Source organism: Oncorhynchus clarkii, chromosome 32 (genome assembly GCF_045791955.1).
Source record: "Oncorhynchus clarkii lewisi isolate Uvic-CL-2024 chromosome 32, UVic_Ocla_1.0, whole genome shotgun sequence".
NCBI lineage: Eukaryota > Metazoa > Chordata > Actinopteri > Salmoniformes > Salmonidae > Oncorhynchus > Oncorhynchus clarkii.
Genome location: NC_092178.1, coordinates 20,393,428 through 20,410,833, shown reverse-complemented (window position 1 = coordinate 20,410,833; position 17,406 = coordinate 20,393,428). Strand labels below are relative to the sequence as shown.

The following is a 17,406-nucleotide window of genomic DNA, read 5'->3' as shown; positions in this document are numbered from 1 at the left end:
AATGCAAAGTATACATGCAAAAATTGATGGGGGATTTGAACAAATATGGTGAAAGAAAAATATCTGCAAAATGAGAACTTGAAAGAAAAAACATCATAATGGGGTCATATAACTGAACTATCTCATAGTTTTGACCTTCAGAGAAAAACAAGACATTCTAAGGTTCCCAGTGAAAAACGAGGACAACAAACAGAAGACAAAACAACTGATTCATGGAGGAGGTAGAAAAAGGAAATAACTGTTGAGAAGCATACAGAGGGAAATAAAAAAACATTGCATCACCATCACAAGGTGGAGATGTGGAGAATAATAGCATGACTGTTGCTGCTAACAAGTGATGTTACCAGTGCTGATCTTATTGCCTTACCTTGCAGCTGAGTTTGCTGTTCTGAAGCAGCAATACGAGAGGGAAGACAACAGCAAGTGTCAACAAGCATCAATCATGCAAAAGCAGAACCCATGGCAGAGTATTTCAAATGTAAGACAGGAGACCAGTTAAGGGTTGCATAATTCAACATATTGAAGGCTACAGTGTCTAATGGGTTAATAATCCCTACATTCTGTATCACTGTCTAGAGTCAGAAATGTAGTCTGCATCCCAAATGATACCCTATTCCCTTTATAGTGCACTACCTTTAATCAGGGCCCATAAGACTATGTAGGGAATAGGGTGCCATTTGGGACGCCTCCCTAGACAAGACTAGATACGTCTCTTTGCCCTCCACAATAGGCAAACCCAATATGTCACATAGGATACAATGATATCATTTCTCTATAGCATATTTTCCTTTAGGGCTTACCAATGTATTTGGCCCTCTCCTCCCTCCGCTCCTTGGCCTGCTTCTGTCGTTGCTCTGTGCTCAACCCATCTAGGCAGAGAAAGATACACTAAGCATACCAAACATTAAGAACACCTTCCTAATATTGAGTTGCACCCCCCCCCTGTCACCTACTACCATACCCTGTTCAAAGGCACTTACATGTTTTGTCTTGCTCATTCACCCTCTGAATGGTACACACACAATCCATGTCTCAATTGCCTCAATGTTTAAAAATCCTTCTTTAACCTGTCTCCTCCCCTTTATCTACACCGATCGAAGTGGATTTAGTGGCATCAATAAGGGATCATAGCTTTCACCTGGAGTCACCTGGTCAGTCTATTTCAAGGAAAGAGCAGGTGTTCCTAATGATTTGTATACACATTGTACATTTATTATCAACGCACTACAGAGTCCCAGTGCACAGAACAGCTGATCGCACCTGTAATGTAGAGTACAATAGCATAGCAGAGGTCATGTACTTGAAACAATTATTGTATCAATTCTAAACTACAGTGTGTATTCATATATTCAAGATGAAGGTCTATGTGAGCGTTCCAAATGGCACCCTATTGCCTATATAGTGCATTACTTTTGACCAGAGCCCTATTGACCATGGTGGAAAGCAGTGCACTACATAGGGAATAGGGTGTAATTTGGGACGCAGCCTACATCTCCCGCTGCGATGGTATAATGTTATTCACTCTACAGCTTAACAGTTTGTGTGAACCCGAATGAATGGAACTCATGTGATCATATATTTTGCACCTTTTCCTGTCTGCAGCAATCATCAATGTTAACTCTGACCCACTTTAATAAACGCAAACAGCATCAGAGGAAGGATTTTTGTATGCATTTTAAATCCAGTTTCAGCCTAGGCACAGATGTACTGTATTTTGGTGGCCGTGGCTGTGGACCGGACTCTGTTTTGATAAGCTGTATGTATTGGAAACGGGGCCTTAGGTTAATGCCAATCTCTTTCTGAGGAGCTCAAACTTCATGCTATGTAATATGTATGCCCCGGCCGTAACTATAGCATCCGCTCTTTCCTCCCATCACCATCAAAGGGTGAATTTCTGTACTGCAGTCTTATAAGGCTGGAGTCTGAAGAGACAGGCTGGAGAGTGTTCAGGAAAACTCCCTGAGCCTGAGGTCCTCCTGTCCCAACACAGGGCCTCAGTACTCCCCCCTCCTCCTCAAACCCCACCTCCTTATTCCTGCATACCGTACCATCCACAACAAATGATTTGGGGTTCAGCCATTGCCATCTGTCTGATTGGGTGTGTAATGACTAAAGATCAATTCGATCACCAGAAGCATCGGATGGTTCTCCCCTCTGTGGACAGGTAGACCAGACACCTAGAGCTTCAATAGCTCCCTTACTCTACACATTACACTGTATATCTAACCCCAGGCTATTTCCTTATCCTCCTGGTTCTCTCTCTCTCTGGTGCTCAGAGGTGAGACGTTGTATACCGTACCTCCTTTTTTAGGCTGGGGGCTGGTACTAGACCCAGGGGTGCCAGGTCTGGCATCTGTCTTGGTGGAGGACTCTGTCTTTGAGGTGTGCTCTGTTTTGGGACAGATCTCTGTGTTTGGGGAGAGGTCTGTTTTGGGACAGGACTCTGTGTTTGGGGAGAGGTCTGAAATGTCCGAGTCATCTGGTGTCAGTAGGTCCTTGATTATCTCCTTCTCTTCATTCTGGATGGGCCGAGGCTCTGGTGTGGAGGGGAGACCTGGAACACAGGGATAACGCTCCTCAATGAACGGAAATAAAACACTTTACATAAAGGATAGGTTTGAAGACGAGATTATATATATATATATATATATATATATATATAAAACACGGTTCAAAAATTCCGGGTCACTTAAAAATGTCCTTGTTTTTGAAAGAAAAGCACATTTTTTTGTCCATTAAAATAACATCAAATTGATCAGAAATACAGTGTAGACATTGTTAATGTTGTAAATTACTATTGTAGCTGGAAACAGCAGATTTTTTATGGATATATAGAGGCCCATTATCAGCAACCATCACTCCTGTGTTCCAATGGCACGTTGTGTGAGTTAATCCAAGTTTACAATTTTAAAAGGCTAATTGATCATTAGAAAACCATTTTGCAATTATGTTAGCACAGCTGAAAACTGTAGTCCTTATTAAAGAAGCAATAAAACTGGCCTTCTTTAGACTAGTTGAGTATCTGGAGCATCAGCATTTGTGGGTTCAATTACAGGCTCAAAATGGCCAGAAACAAAGAACTTTCTTCAGAAACTTGTCAGTCTATTCCTTTTCTGAGAAATGAAGGCTATTCCATTCGAGAAATTGCCAAGGAACTGAAGATCTCATACAACACTGTGTACTACTCCCTTCACAGAACAGCGAACACTGGCTCTAACCAGAATAGAAAGAGGAGTGGGAGGCCCCGGTGCACAACTGAGCAAGAGAACAAGTACATTAGAGTGTCTAGTTTGAGAAACAGATGCCTCACAAGTCCTCAACTGGCAGCTTCATTAAATGGTACCCGCAAAACCCTAGTCTCAACTAGAGGTCGACCGATTACTCGGAATGGCCGATTAATTAAGGACGATTTCAAGTTTTCATAACAATCGGAAATCTGTATATTTGGGCGCCGATTTCCGATTATTAAAAAAAAAAATATATATATATATATATATATATATTTTATACCTTTAATATAACTAGGCAAGTCAGTTAAAGAACACATTCTTATTTTCAATGACTGCCTAGGAACTGTGGGTTAACTGCCTTGTTCAGGGGCAGAACGACAGATTTTCACCTTGTCAGCTCAGGGGTTCCAATCTTGCAACCGCACAGTTAACTAGACCAACGCTCTAACCATTGCACTCCACGAGTAGCCTGCCTGTTACGCGAATGAAGTAGAAGCCAAGGTAAATTGCTAGCTAGCATTAAACTTATCTTATAAAAAACAATCAATCATAATCACTAGTTATAACTACTAATCCAGTTTAGCAGGCAACATTAAATCAAATCAAATCAAATCAAATCAAATTTTATTTGTCACATACACATGGTTAGCAGATGTTAATGCGAGTGTAGCGAAATGCTTGTGCTTCTAGTTCCGACAATGCAGTAATAACAAGTAATCTAACTAACAATTCCAAAACTACTGTCTTGTACACAGTGTAAGGGGATAAAGAATATGTACATAAGGATATATGAATGAGTGATGGTACAGAGCAGCATAGGCAAGATACAGTAGATGGTATCGGGTACAGTATGTACAAATGAGATGAGTATGTAAACAAAGTGGCATAGTATAGTATAAAGTGGCTAGTGATACATGTATTACATAAGGATACCGTCGATGATATAGAGTACAGTATATACGTATGCGTATGAGATGAATAATGTAGGGTAAGTAACATTTATATAAGGTAGCATTGTTTAAAGTGGCTAGTGATATATTTACATCATTTCCCATCAATTCCCATTATTAAAGTGGCTGGAGTTGAGTCAGTGTCAGTGTGTTGGCAGCAGCCACTCAGTGTTAGTGGTGGCTGTTTAACAGTCTGATGGCCTTGAGATAGAAGCTGTTTTTCAAGCTTTGATGCACCTGTACTGACCTCGCCTTCTGGATGATAGCGGGGTGAACAGGCAGTGGCTCGGGTGGTTGATGTCCTTGATGATCTTTATGGCCTTCCTGTGACATCGGGTGGTGTAGGTGTCCTGGAGGGCAGGTAGTTTGCCCCCGGTGATGCGTTGTGCAGACCTCACTACCCTCTGGAGAGCCTTACGGTTGAGGGCGGTGCAGTTGCCATACCAGGCGGTGATACAGCCCGCCAGGATGCTCTCGATTGTGCATCTGTAGAAGTTTGTGAGTGCTTTTGGTGACAAGCCGAATTTCTTCAGCCTCCTGAGGTTGAAGAGGCGCTGCTGCGCCTTCTTCACGATGCTGTCTGTGTGAGTGGACCAATTCAGTTTGTCTGTGATGTGTATGCCGAGGAACTTAAAACTTGCTACCCTCTCCACTACTGTTCCATCGATGTGGATAGGGGGGATAGGGGGGTGTTCCCTCTGCTGTTTCCTGAAGTCCACAACCAGGTGAAATTGTGTCATTTCTCTTGCGTTCATTGCACGCAGAGTCAGGGTATATGCAATAGTTTGGGCTGCCTGGCTCATTGCGAACTAATTTGCCCGAATTTTACGTAATTATGACATAACATTGAAGGTTGTGCAATGTAACAAGAATATTTAGACTTAGGGATGCCACCCGTTAGATAAAATACCGAACGTTTCCGTATTTCACTGAAATAATAAACGTTTTGTTTTCGAAATGATAGATTCCGGATTCGATCATATTAATCACCAAAGGCTCGTATTTCTGTGTGTTATTATGTTATAATTAAGCCTGATTTGATAGAGCAGTCTGACTGAGCAGCAGGCCCGTAATCATTCATTCAAACAGCACTTTCGTGCGTTTTGCCAGCAGTTCTTCGCAAGCACAGCGCTGTTTATAACCTCAAGCCTATCAGCCTAATGGCTGGTGGAACCAATGTGAAATGGCTAGTGAGTTAGCTGGGTGTGCGCTAATACTGTTTCAAAAGTCACTCGCTTTTAGATTTGGAGTAGTTATTCCCCTTGCGCTGCAAGGGCCGCAGCTTTTGTGGAACGATGTGTAACGATGCTTTGAGTGTGGCTGTTGTCTATGTGTTCCTGGTTCGAGCCCAGGAAGGGCCAAGGAGGGGGACGGAAGCTATACTGTTACACTGGCAATACTATAGTGCCTATAAGAACATCCAATAGTCAAAGGTATATGAAATACAAACGGTATAGAGAGAAATAGTCCTATAAATACTATATTAACTACAACCTAAAACCTCTTACCTTGGAAACCTTAAGTTTCATGTTAAAAGGAACCACCAACTTTCATATGTTCTCATGCTCTGAGCATGGAACTTAAACGTTAGCTTTTTTACATGGCACATATTTTACATGGCACACATTTTTACATGGCACATATTACTTTCTTCTCCAACACTTTGTTTTTGCATTATTTAAACCAAATTGAACATTATTTATTTATTCATTATTTATTTGAGAATAAATTGATTTTATTGATGTTTTATATTACGTTAAAATAAGTGTTAATTCAGTATTGTTGTAATTAATCGGTATCGGCTTTTGTGGTCCTTCAATAATCGGTATCGGCGTTGAAAAATCATAATCGGTCAACCTCTAGTCTCAACGTCAACAGTGAAGAGGCGACCCCGGGATGCTGGCCTTCAAGGCAGAGTAGCAAGGAAAAAGCCATATCTCAGACAGTTCACCAATAAAAATAAAATATTAAGATAGGCAAAAGAACAGACACTGGACAGAGGAACTCTGCCTGGATGGCCAGCTTCCCGGAGTCGCCTCTTCACTGTTGATGTTGAGACTGGTGTTTTGCGGGTACTATTCAATGAAGCTGCCGGTTGAGAACTTGTGAGGCATCTGTTTCTCAAACGTTTTGGTCCACAGTGAGAAGACAAGGCTCAGCCTAGCTTTAGCAAAAATACTAAGCAAGACACAGTCAAAGGCATGGGCAGTTAGGGAATACGTAGATTTTTACAATAGATTGAGAGAGAGAGGGGGGAGAGAGGGAGTAGACTGATAAAGAGAAAGAGACAGAGATGTCAAATTGGCTTTTTACCAAATTATCATACGACAGACCACGTATTCACTCTGCACACCCTAATTGACAAACAAACAAACAAACCAAAACAAAGGCAAAGTCTTCTCATGCTTTGTTGATTTCAAAAAAGCCTTCGACTCAATTTGGCATGAGGGTCTGCTATACAAATTGATGGAAAGTGGTGTTGGGGAAAAACGTACAACATTATAAAATCCATGTACACAAACAATAAGTTTGCAGATAAAATTGGCAAAAAACACACATTTCTTCCCACATGGCCTAAGGGTGAGACAGGGATGCAGCTTAAGCCCCACCCTCTTCGACATATATATCAACAAATTGGCGACGGCACTAGAAAAGTCTGCAGCACCCGGCCTCATCCTACTAGAATCTGAAGTGAAATGTCTACTATTTGCTGATGATCTGGTGCTTCTGTCACCAACCAAGGAGGGCCTGGAGCAGCACCTAGATCTTCTGCACAGATTCTGCCAGACCTGGGCCCTGACAGTAAATCTCAGTAAGACCAAAATAATGGTGTTCCAAAAAATGTCCAGTCGCCAGGACCACAAATACAGTCATGGCCAAAAGTTTTGAGAATGACGCAAATATTAATATTCACAAAGTTTGCTGCTTCAGTGTCTTTATATATTTTTGTCAGATGTTACTATGGAATACTGAAGTATAATTACAAGCATTTTATAGGTGTCAAAGGCTTTTATTGACAATTACATGAAGTTGATGCAAAGAGTCAATATGTGTCAATCCGCCCTAGCATGCTGTCAATTAACTTCTGGGCCACATCCTGACTGATCGCAGCCCATTCTTGCATAATCAATGCTTTGGGTTTGTCAGAATTTGTGGGTTTTTGTTTGTCCACCCGCCTCTTGAGGATTGACCACAAGTTCTCAATTGAATTAAGGTTTGGGGAGTTTCCTGGCCATTGACCCAAAATATTGATGTTTTGTTCCCTGAGTCACTTAGTTATCATTTTTGCCTTATGGCAAGGTGCTCCATCATGCTGGAAAAGGCATTGTTCGTCACCAAACTGTTCCTGGATGGTTGGGAGAAGTTGCTCTCGGAGGATGTGTTGGTACCATTCTTTATTCATGGCTGTGTTCTTAGGCAAAATTGTGAGTAAGCCCACTCCCTTGACTGAGAAGCAACCCCACACATGAATGGTCTCAGGATGCTTTACTGTTGGCATGCCACAGGACTGATGGTAGCGCTCCCCTTGTCGTCTCCGGACAAGCTTTTTCCGGATGCCCCAAACAATCAGAAAGGGGATTGATCAGAGAAAATTACTTTACCGCAGTCCTCAGCTGTCCAATCCCTGTACCTTTTGCAGAATATCAGTCTGTTCCTGATGTTTTTCCTGGAGAGAAGTGGCTTCTTTGCTGCTCTTCTTGACACCAGGCCATCCTCCAAAAGTCTTCGCCTCACTGTGCGTGCAGATGCACTCACACCTGCCTGCTGCCATTCCTGAGCAAGCTCTGTACTGGTGGTGCCCCGATCCCGCAACTGAATCAACTTTAGGAGATGGTCCTGGCATTTTCTGGACTTTCTTGGGCGCCCTGAAGCTTTCTTCACAACTATTGAACCACTGTCCTTGAAGTTTTTGATGATCCGATAAATGGTTGATTTAGGTGAAATCTTACTGGCAGCAATATCCTTGCCTGTGAAGCCCTTTTTGTGCAAAGCAATGATGACGGCACGTGTTTCCTTGCAGGTAACCATGGTTGACAGAGGAAGAACAATGATTCCAAGCACCACCCTCCTTCTGAAGCTTCCAGTCTGTTATTCAAACTCAATCAGCATGACAGAGTGATCTGCAGCCTTGTCCTCGTCAACACTCACACCTGTGTTATTAACGAGAGAATCACTGACATGATGTCAGCTGGTCATTTTGTGGCAGGGCTGAAATGCAGTGGAAATGTTTTTTTGGGGGATTCAGTTCATTTGCATGGCAAAGAGGGACTTTGCAATTGATTGCAATTCTCCTTCATAACATTCTAGAGTATATTAAAATTGCCATCATACAAACTGAGGCAGCATACTTTGTGAAAATTAATATTTGTCATTCTCAAAACTTTTGGCCACGACTGTACAAATTCCATCTAGACACAGTTGTCCTAGAGCACTTAAAAAACTATACATAACTTGGCCTAAACATCAGCGCCACAGGTAACTTCAGGTAGCTGTGAACGATCTGAGAGACAAGACAAGAAGGGCATTCTTTGCCATCAAAAGGAACATAAAATTTGACATACCAATTAGGATCTGGCTAAAAAATACTTGAATCCGTTATAGAACCCATTGCCCTTTATGGTTGTGAGGTCTGGGGTCTGCTCACCAACCAAGAATTCACAAAATGGGACAAACACCAAATTGAGAGACTGCATGCAGAATTCTGCAAAAATATCCTCCGTGTACAGCGTAGAACACCTAATAATGCATGCAGAGCAGAATTAGGCCGATACCCGCTAATTATCAAAAACCAGAAAAGAGACGTTCAATTCTACAACCACCTAAAAGGAAGCGATTCCCAAACCTTCCAAAACAAAGCCATCACCTACAGAGAGATGAACCTGGATTAGAGTCCCCTAAGCAAACTGGTCCTGGGGCTCTGTTCACAAACACAAACACACCCTCCAGCACAGCAACACAATTATACCCAACCAAATCATGAAAAAACTAAAAGATAATTACTTGACACAAAACAAATAAACAGAGCAAACTAGAATGCTATTTGGCCCTAAACAGAGAGTACACAGTGGCAGAATACCTGACCACTGTGACTGACCCAAACTTAAGGAAAGCTTTGACCATGTACAGACTCAGTGAGCATAGCCTTGCTATTGAGAAAGGCCGCCCACAAAATTAGGTGGAAACTGAGCTGCACTTCCTAACCTCCTGCCCAATGTATGACCATGTTAGAGACACATATTTCCCTCAGATTACACAGAGCCACAAAGAATTCGAAAACAAACCCAATTTTGATAAACTCCCATATCTACTGGGTGAAATACCATCATTACAACACTGTATATATACATAATATGACATTTGTAATGTCTTTATTCTTTTGGAACTTCTGTGAGTGTAATGTTTACTGTTAATTTTTATTGTTTATTTCACTTTTGTATATTATCTACTTCACTTGCTTTGGCAATGTTAACATGCCAATAAAGCACCTTGAGTTTAATTGAATTGGGAGAGAGAGAGTACAGAGAAAAAGAAATAGAGAGATGGTATCAGAAAATAAGAGCGTGAGAGAGAAAAGGGGGAGGGAGTAGACTAAGAAAAATAATGGGAGAGAGTAGACTGAGAAAAAGAAAGAGAGAGTAGAATTAGAAAATTAAAGGGAGAGAGTCGATTGAGAGGGAGACTAAAGATATAGGCTATATTTCCATCAAGCACTATCAACAAATGCAGAGAAAAGGCTCAGCCATAGAGCGCCATTTTGAGGGGCAAACAGGCCAATTTCAATACAGGCCTTCTCTTAAAAGGAAAGTGCTGACGTAACATTTAGAATGGCTAATTAATGATGTGCCAACCTCTGCAAGAGCTCTTAAAATGCTAAATATGCTGCTGGTTACTCAAGCTCTATTCTGGAACTGGAACATTATCCCTCTGAGTGGGGGATGCAGTGTTTCCCCTAGGATTTTTTTCAGCAGTGGTAGCAAAAGTTTGAGTGGGAGGGGGGGGGGGGATTTCCTTTTGCTGGGGGGGGGTTCGGGGTCGTGCACCCCCATTTGAACATTTCCAAAATTTCTAAAAACATGTTTTTACTTAGTCATAATGGGTTATTGTGTGTACATGGGTGATAAAATAAAATAAAAGATTTAATCCATTTTGAATTGTGGCTGTAACACAACAAATGTGTAATAAATCAAGGGGTATGAATACTTTCTGAAGGCACTGTACCTCATTTAAAACCACCAAAAGACTCAATGCATCAAATGCTACAAATATACAGTGCTTTGCGAAAGTATTCGGCCCCCTTGAACTTTGCGACCTTTTGCCACATTTCAGGCTTCAAACATAAAGATATAAAACTGTATTTTTTTGTGAAGAATCAACTACAAGTGGGACACAATCATGAAGTGGAACGACATTTATTGGATATTTCAAACTTTTTTAACAAATCAAAAAGTGAAAAATTGGGCGTGCAAAATTATTCAGCCCCTTTACTTTCAGTGCAGAAAACTCTCTCCAGAAGTTCAGTGAGGATCTCTGAATGATCCAATGTTGACCTAAATGACTAATGATGATAAATACAATCCACCTGTGTGTAATCAAGTCTCCGTATAAATGCACCTGCACTGTGATAGTCTCAGAGGTCCGTTAAAAGCGCAGAGAGCATCATGAAGAACAAGGAACACACCAGGCAGGTCCGAGATACTGTTGTGAAGAAGTTTAAAGCCGCATTTGGATACAAAAAGATTTCCCAAGCTTTAAACATCCCAAGGAGCACTGTGCAAGCGATAATATTGAAATGGAAGGAGTATCAGACCACTGCAAATCTACCAAGACCTGGCCGTCCCTCTAAACTTTCAGCTCATACAAGAAGAAGACTGATCAGAGATGCAGCCAAGAGGCCCATGATCACTCTGGATGAACTGCAGAGATCTACAGCTGAGGTGGGAGACTCTGTCCATAGGACAACAATCAGTCGTATATTGCACAAATCTGGCCTTTATGGAAGAGTGGCAAGAAGAAAGCCATTTCTTAAAGATATCCATAAAAAGTGTTGTTTAAAGTTTGCCACAAGCCACCTGGGAGACACACCAAACATGTGGAAGAAGGTGCTCTGGTCAGATGAAACCAAAATTGAACTTTTTGGCAACAATGCAAAACGTTATGTTTGGCGTAAAAGCAACACAGCTCATCACCCTGAACACACCATCCCCACCATGGTGGTGGCAGCATCATGGTTTGGGCCTGCTTTTCTTCAGCAGGGACAGGGAAGATGGTTAAAATTGATAGGAAGATGGATGGAGCCAAATACAGGACCATTCTGGAAGAAAACCTGATGTAGTCTGCAAAAGACCTGAGACTGGGACGGAGATTTGTCTTCCAACAAGACAATGATCCAAAACATAAAGCAAAATCTACAATGGAATGGTTCAAAAATAAACATATCCAGGTGTTAGAATGGCCAAGTCAAAGTCCAGACCTGAATCCAATCGAGAATCTGTGGAAAGAACTGAAAACTGCTGTTCACAAATGCTCTCCATCCAACCTCACTGAGCTCGAGCTGTTTTGCAAGGAGGAATTGTACAAAATTTCAGTCTCTCGATGTGCAAAACTGATAGAGACATACCCCAAGCGACTTAGAGCTGTAATCGCAGCAAAAGGTGGCGCTACAAAGTATTAACTTAAGGGGGCTGAATAATTTTGCAAGCCCAATTTTTCAGTTTTTGATTTGTTAAAAAAGTTTGAAATATCCAATAAATGTCGTTCCACTTCATGATTGTGTTGTTGTTGATTCTTCACAAAAAAATACAGTTTTATATCTTTATGTTTGAAGCCTGAAATGTGGCAAAAGGTCGCAAAGTTCAAGGGGGCCGAATACTTTCGCAAGGCACTGTACATTGCAACTTGTCATTCCAGGGTTTTTTTCTGGAACAAAAGGGGGCTTAGGAGGTGGGTGTGGCGGGGGCATGGTAGTGGGCATGGCCTGCTGCTGCTAAATTAATATAGGGCAAACACTGGGATGCATGAGTCGACAGAATGTGACGTGTGCACATCGACCATTGGAATGAAATACCATACCATCAGGCAGATACTTTGCAGTAACACATAACCAGTAGCATTCAAAGTCAAGTTCCAGGACATATCATATTCTCTATAGGATTCACTAACAAAAGCATGATGAAGCATAATCAGTCTTTGCTCTGATCTTCAGTCCTTGGACCAAGCTTCTTAACATCTGACCTTTGGACAGGTGACAGAGAGGTCACAGGAACCCAAAACATATCCTGTATTAATACCTCATCAGACGTTGTTTTTACCCTTGGCTCCCCTGCTGACAGTGTCTGCGTCCCAGATGGAACCCTATTCCCTATATAATGCACTACTTTTGACCAGGACCGAGGGCTCTGTGTCTCTCTGTAGACTGTGCTATTCAGCTGCTATCTGGGCCTAGCTGTAACAGCAACACTGGTGCTCACAGTGACAAACTGCACTACGACATAATGGAGCATGGTGGGGGAGAGAGAAAAGGAGAGAAAGAGGGAGAGAGCGTTGGGGGGAGGGCGAAGAAAAATTGCACACCTCTACAAAGACCTATGGAGAACAGCGAGAGAGGAGAAGAGAGAGAGAGAGACAGAGATTGATAGAGAGAGGGGGAGGTTCAGTAGAACAAGGGAGAATATAAATTGTGCATCTCTACAATGATTCAAAGGGCAACAAAAGAAAGAGAGACAAAAAAGGAACAGGGGGGGCGAGAGAGAGAGAGAGAGAGAGAGAGAGAGAGAGAGAGAGAGAGAGAGAGAGAGAGAGAGAGAGAGAGAGAGAGAGAGAGAGAGAGAGAGAGAGAGAGAGAGAGAGAGAGAGAGAGAGAGAGAGAGAGAGAGAGAGAGAGAGAGAGAGAGAGAGAGAGAGAGAGAGAGAGAGAGAGAGAGAGAGAGAGAGAGAGAGAGAGAGAGAGAGAGAGAGAGAGAGAGAGAGAGAGAGAGAGAGAGAGAGAGAGAGAGAGAGAGAGAGAGAGAGAGAGAGAGAGAGAGAGAGAGAGAGAGAGAGAGAGAGAGAGAGAGAGAGAGAGAGAGAGAGAGAGAGAGAGAGAGAGAGAGAGAGAGAGAGAGAGAGAGAGAGAGAGAGAGAGAGAGAGAGAGAGAGAGAGAGAGAGAGAGAGAGAGAGAGAGAGAGAGAGAGAGAGAGAGAGAGAGAGAGAGAGAGAGAGAGAGAGAGAGAGAGAGAGGAGAGAGAGAGAGAGGGAGAGAGAGAGAGAGAGAGAGAGAGAGAGAGAGAGAGAGAGAGAGAGAGAGAGAGAGAGAGAGAGAGAGAGAGAGAGAGAGAGAGAGAGAGAGAGAGAGAGAGAGAGAGAGAGAGAGAGAGAGAGAGAGAGAGAGAGAGAGAGAGAGAGAGAGAGAGAGAGAGAGAGAGAGAGAGAGAGAGAGAGAGAGAGAGAGAGAGAGAGAGAGAGAGAGAGAGAGAGAGAGAGAGAGAGAGAGAGAGAGAGAGAGAGAGAGAGAGAGAGAGAGAGAGAGAGAGAGAGAGAGAGAGAGAGAGAGAGAGAGAGAGAGAGAGAGAGAGAGAGAGAGAGAGAGAGAGAGAGAGAGAGAGAGAGAGAGAGAGAGAGAGAGAGAGAGAGAGAGAGAGAGAGAGAGAGAGAGAGAGAGAGAGAGAGAGAGAGAGAGAGAGAGAGAGAGAGAGAGAGAGAGAGAGAGAGAGAGAGAGAGAGAGAGAGAGAGAGAGAGAGAGAGAGAGAGAGAGAGAGAGAGAGAGAGAGAGAGAGAGAGAGACAAAGAAAGAGAAGGATAATGTTGTGTAACATAGGTGTGAAGGCATCCAGCCTGCTCTCTGACTCACATTAAGCTCACAGTGGGCAGATGGAGCGTATCCCTCTCCTCAGACCCTTTGATGGGCCTGCTCATAGGAATCTGGTCAAAAGTAGTGCACTATATAGGGAATATGGTGCCATTTGGGACAGTGAACAAACGCTCACCGAACCCCATAAATCACTGGGCCTCTCTCCAGCTGCCTCTATTTACAGTACACACATCTAGCCAGGAATGGCAACACAGAGGCGAAATTATAGCAGGTTAATGGGAGGATAATTAAGAAATAAGAATTGAGGGGGTGTGGTATATGGCCAATATACCACGGCTAAGGGCAGTTCTTACCACGACGCAACGCGGAGTGCCTGGATACAGCCCTTAGCCGTGGTATATTAGGCATATACCACAAACCCCCGAGGTGCCTTAGTGCTATTATAAACTGGTTACCAACGTAATTAGAAGAGTAAAAATAAATGTTTTGTCATACCCGTGGTATATGGCTTTCAGATTATCAGCATTCATGGCTCGAACCACCCAGTTTATAATGTGCATTGAATCATCTGTCAAGATGACAGAACAACTGCAGGTTTCTGCAAAGACAATCACTCCACTTGTAACTGCCAGAAAATACAATGTGATTTGGCAAGAATAGTACGATAAACCTTCCCAGAGAGTAAACTTGGAATATTTGAACATTACATCACAAGAACCGCAAAATATGACCTAAATAAGAGTGCCATACATTGAGAGGGAAAAGGTGAAGAAACACCCCAAAGTGCTACATTGACAGTGTGAAGGGCTATCATGAGTTCACGAAGCATATCCAGGTCTGTTGGATAACTGGGAGGAAAAGGTTGAAGACACCCTTCAGCTATTATAGTGTCATGAGAGAAAGGTGAGAGAGCCCACATCTGTCACTGAACTATAAACCCTCACGCGACTGGGAAAGACATGAAAAGGTAAAATGTCCAACTTTCCAAAAGCTAAAATAGAAGCTATTGTGAACTCTCTGCATAGAAACAGGAACTTAGCTAAAACCACAACAGAGGGAGAGAGGACGACAGAGTCTGACTTCATCCAAAGTCAAATTTGGGGGTGGTTTAGAAACTGTGCTATGGGGTTATTACAGTAATAAGTATGTTTGTGTGGGTGTGGCCCTGTGTTTTCATCTCTGGGATTTAATGATGTTGAGGGAAGGAACCAAAAGTGGAAGGAGGAGCAGGACAAGAGGGAAGGAGAGAACAGAAGCAAACTCCAAAAGGAACAGACTGCGTGGAAGGAACATTGTGGAACGTTCTGTTAGAAAAACACTAAAGTTGTTTTCATTAGTGAGTCAATCTGTGAGTCTGGTACGGTTGGGTTGTTTATAGGAAGAGTACAAGCAAGTCCAAAATAGTTTCCGTTCATATTTGATCACTGATCATTTTGTAGCAAAATACTGTACATTATAATTTCATAGGGACGTAGTCAAACACAATTCATCTTAGTAACTATAAGGAGCTCCGGCTCCATGTCTGAAAGCCCTTCAGATATGTTCCTAGTCCACTCAACATGTGTAGGTCTCATCAACTAGGCCTATTCATGTGACAGGCCCCCAATGAACACACAAACACAGATCCAGCAGATTCACCCTCCTCCACCCTCCTCCCTTCTTCCGCTCTGCTCCCCTCTACCGCAGCCGGCCATCTCAGGTTTCTGTGCCACTCTGACAGACACGGGAGTTAAAAATAGTGACAAGCAGCTCGGAGCACAGTGCACCCTACGGAGAATGTCAACCATACATGGGACTGGGTTTCTGCTGTGGCACCTTTGGAAAATCACAGAGGCTGGAAGCATGCTCCGACGGTGGGTATAAGACAGTAAGAATCCCAAAGAAAAATAAAGTAATAAGTAAGTAGGTGGAAATTATAAGCAAATTAGAGTATTAACAAATCTATGTGAGAACTGCTTTACACAGGCCAGGACAAGATCATTGTTGTTACATAAGAATTGTGATCAAGTCAAGAGAAGTCCATTCTGGGTATGTTACACACTGCATTAGCCTAAGAACTGTAAGTAGAGCCTGCAATGGGGGCTGCGTTTGACGGAGGCAGTGTGTGTGCAGTTTAGGGTCTGTCTGCCGAGGGAGGGAGGGAGGGAGGGAGGGAGGGAGGGAGGGAGGGAGGGAGGGAGGGAGGAGCACCAGCATACTGGATCTGGGTCAGGCTGACCTCAGGAATCCCTGGTATGTGCACTTCCCCCGAGTCTCAGTGTTTGTGTCTCAGTGATTGTGTTACAGTGATTGTGTCTCTGTGTGTGTGTCACAGTGTGTGTGTCTCAGTGTGTGTGTCACAGTGTGTGTGTCTCAGTGTGTGTGTCACAGTGTGTGTGTACAGTGTTTGTGGCTGGATGGCAACATGGTAAGTGACAGTGACCCCCAGTGAGGAGAGAGAGAGACAAAGATAGACAGTCATAATAAACAATATATCAACAACAACTCAACCGGGACAAGAGACAACATGGCTCCAATGAGGCCTACATTCAACAGTCTTTCTTCTACAATCACTTTCCCAGCTCCATCAGTGGCAGACAACACAGTCTCTGACCACTATAAAACCAAGTAAACCAGAAGGTCAGGGAGTCCAGTCATTCACGCAGCAACCTGCGCCATAACCATCCCCTCTGGGCCCATCCATGACTCTCAGACATCAATAACACCTGAAGCATCTTAGAACTCCCTCACATGCATCTACAATGGGAACGGAGCAATAAAACAAACATTGGCTGAACCTTTGAACTTTTATAATTATCACCCAGCCACCTCAGTAGCTATTTAAAGATGCCTCCAGATGGTCAGTCCTTGCATCCATTGCTCTGTCTATGAATTTGAGAGAGGTTACATTTCTCCAACCCTATCCCTCAGCTGTTTCCCAAAAACAGTGGAGGGTTATCCACTTGGTTGTTGTTTGAACTGCAGACTGCCCCTGTAGAGAGGTCACCAGATGAACACAGCCATAGCAGTCCTAGAGAGACCAGAAAGACCAACAACTGTAACGAATCACTGTCTCTCTTGGAAAAACACTACTTTTAGATTAGTTCAATGAAAGGGCGCTTTCAGAAAATATTTTATATTCTAAAGCAGCCTTTCAATTACAGGGCGCTTGCGCTCAAAGATATGTTCACTATGTGCAGCATATTTCTGTCTTCATTAAGTATCAACTAACTTCCATGTTGCTGGTGCAGCATTTAGGCTAACTCAGACATTTGGATTATGTTAAAACAGTATCGAGAAGAAATTAAAATGATGTTTTTCACAGAGTTAATTCTGCTGTATAGTTTCTTTCAACAGCCATATGTTGTTGTATTGGCACTGAAGAACATGGCTGACTTTTGCATTCTCCCAACCAATTGTGCTATTTTGTAAGATTTTTGGGGTTTTGTGTAAGATGC

At 42.8% G+C, this 17,406-nt stretch overlaps 1 protein-coding gene across 13 annotated transcripts in view; it reads right to left on the bottom strand.

Moving 5' to 3' along the window:
* LOC139392065 (MAP7 domain containing 1b) overlaps nucleotides 1–17,406 on the bottom strand; it is a 53,272-nt gene that overhangs the window by 21,398 nt on the left and 14,468 nt on the right. For 8 of the 13 annotated variants that reach the window (XR_011629637.1, XM_071139739.1, XM_071139740.1 and 5 more), the window contains exons 2-4: nucleotides 2,300–2,554; nucleotides 801–869; nucleotides 368–388 (exon numbers count right to left, since the gene is read on the bottom strand). Coding sequence is in view for 12 of the 13 variants with exons in the window: in XM_071139739.1 (XP_070995840.1) it covers nucleotides 368–388; nucleotides 801–869; nucleotides 2,300–2,554 (345 nt within the window). In the remaining variant the exon portion in view is untranslated. The remainder of the gene's footprint in view (nucleotides 1–367; nucleotides 389–800; nucleotides 870–2,299; nucleotides 2,555–17,406) is intronic. The other 5 variants (XM_071139743.1, XM_071139745.1, XM_071139750.1 and 2 more) reach the window with 1 other exon arrangement.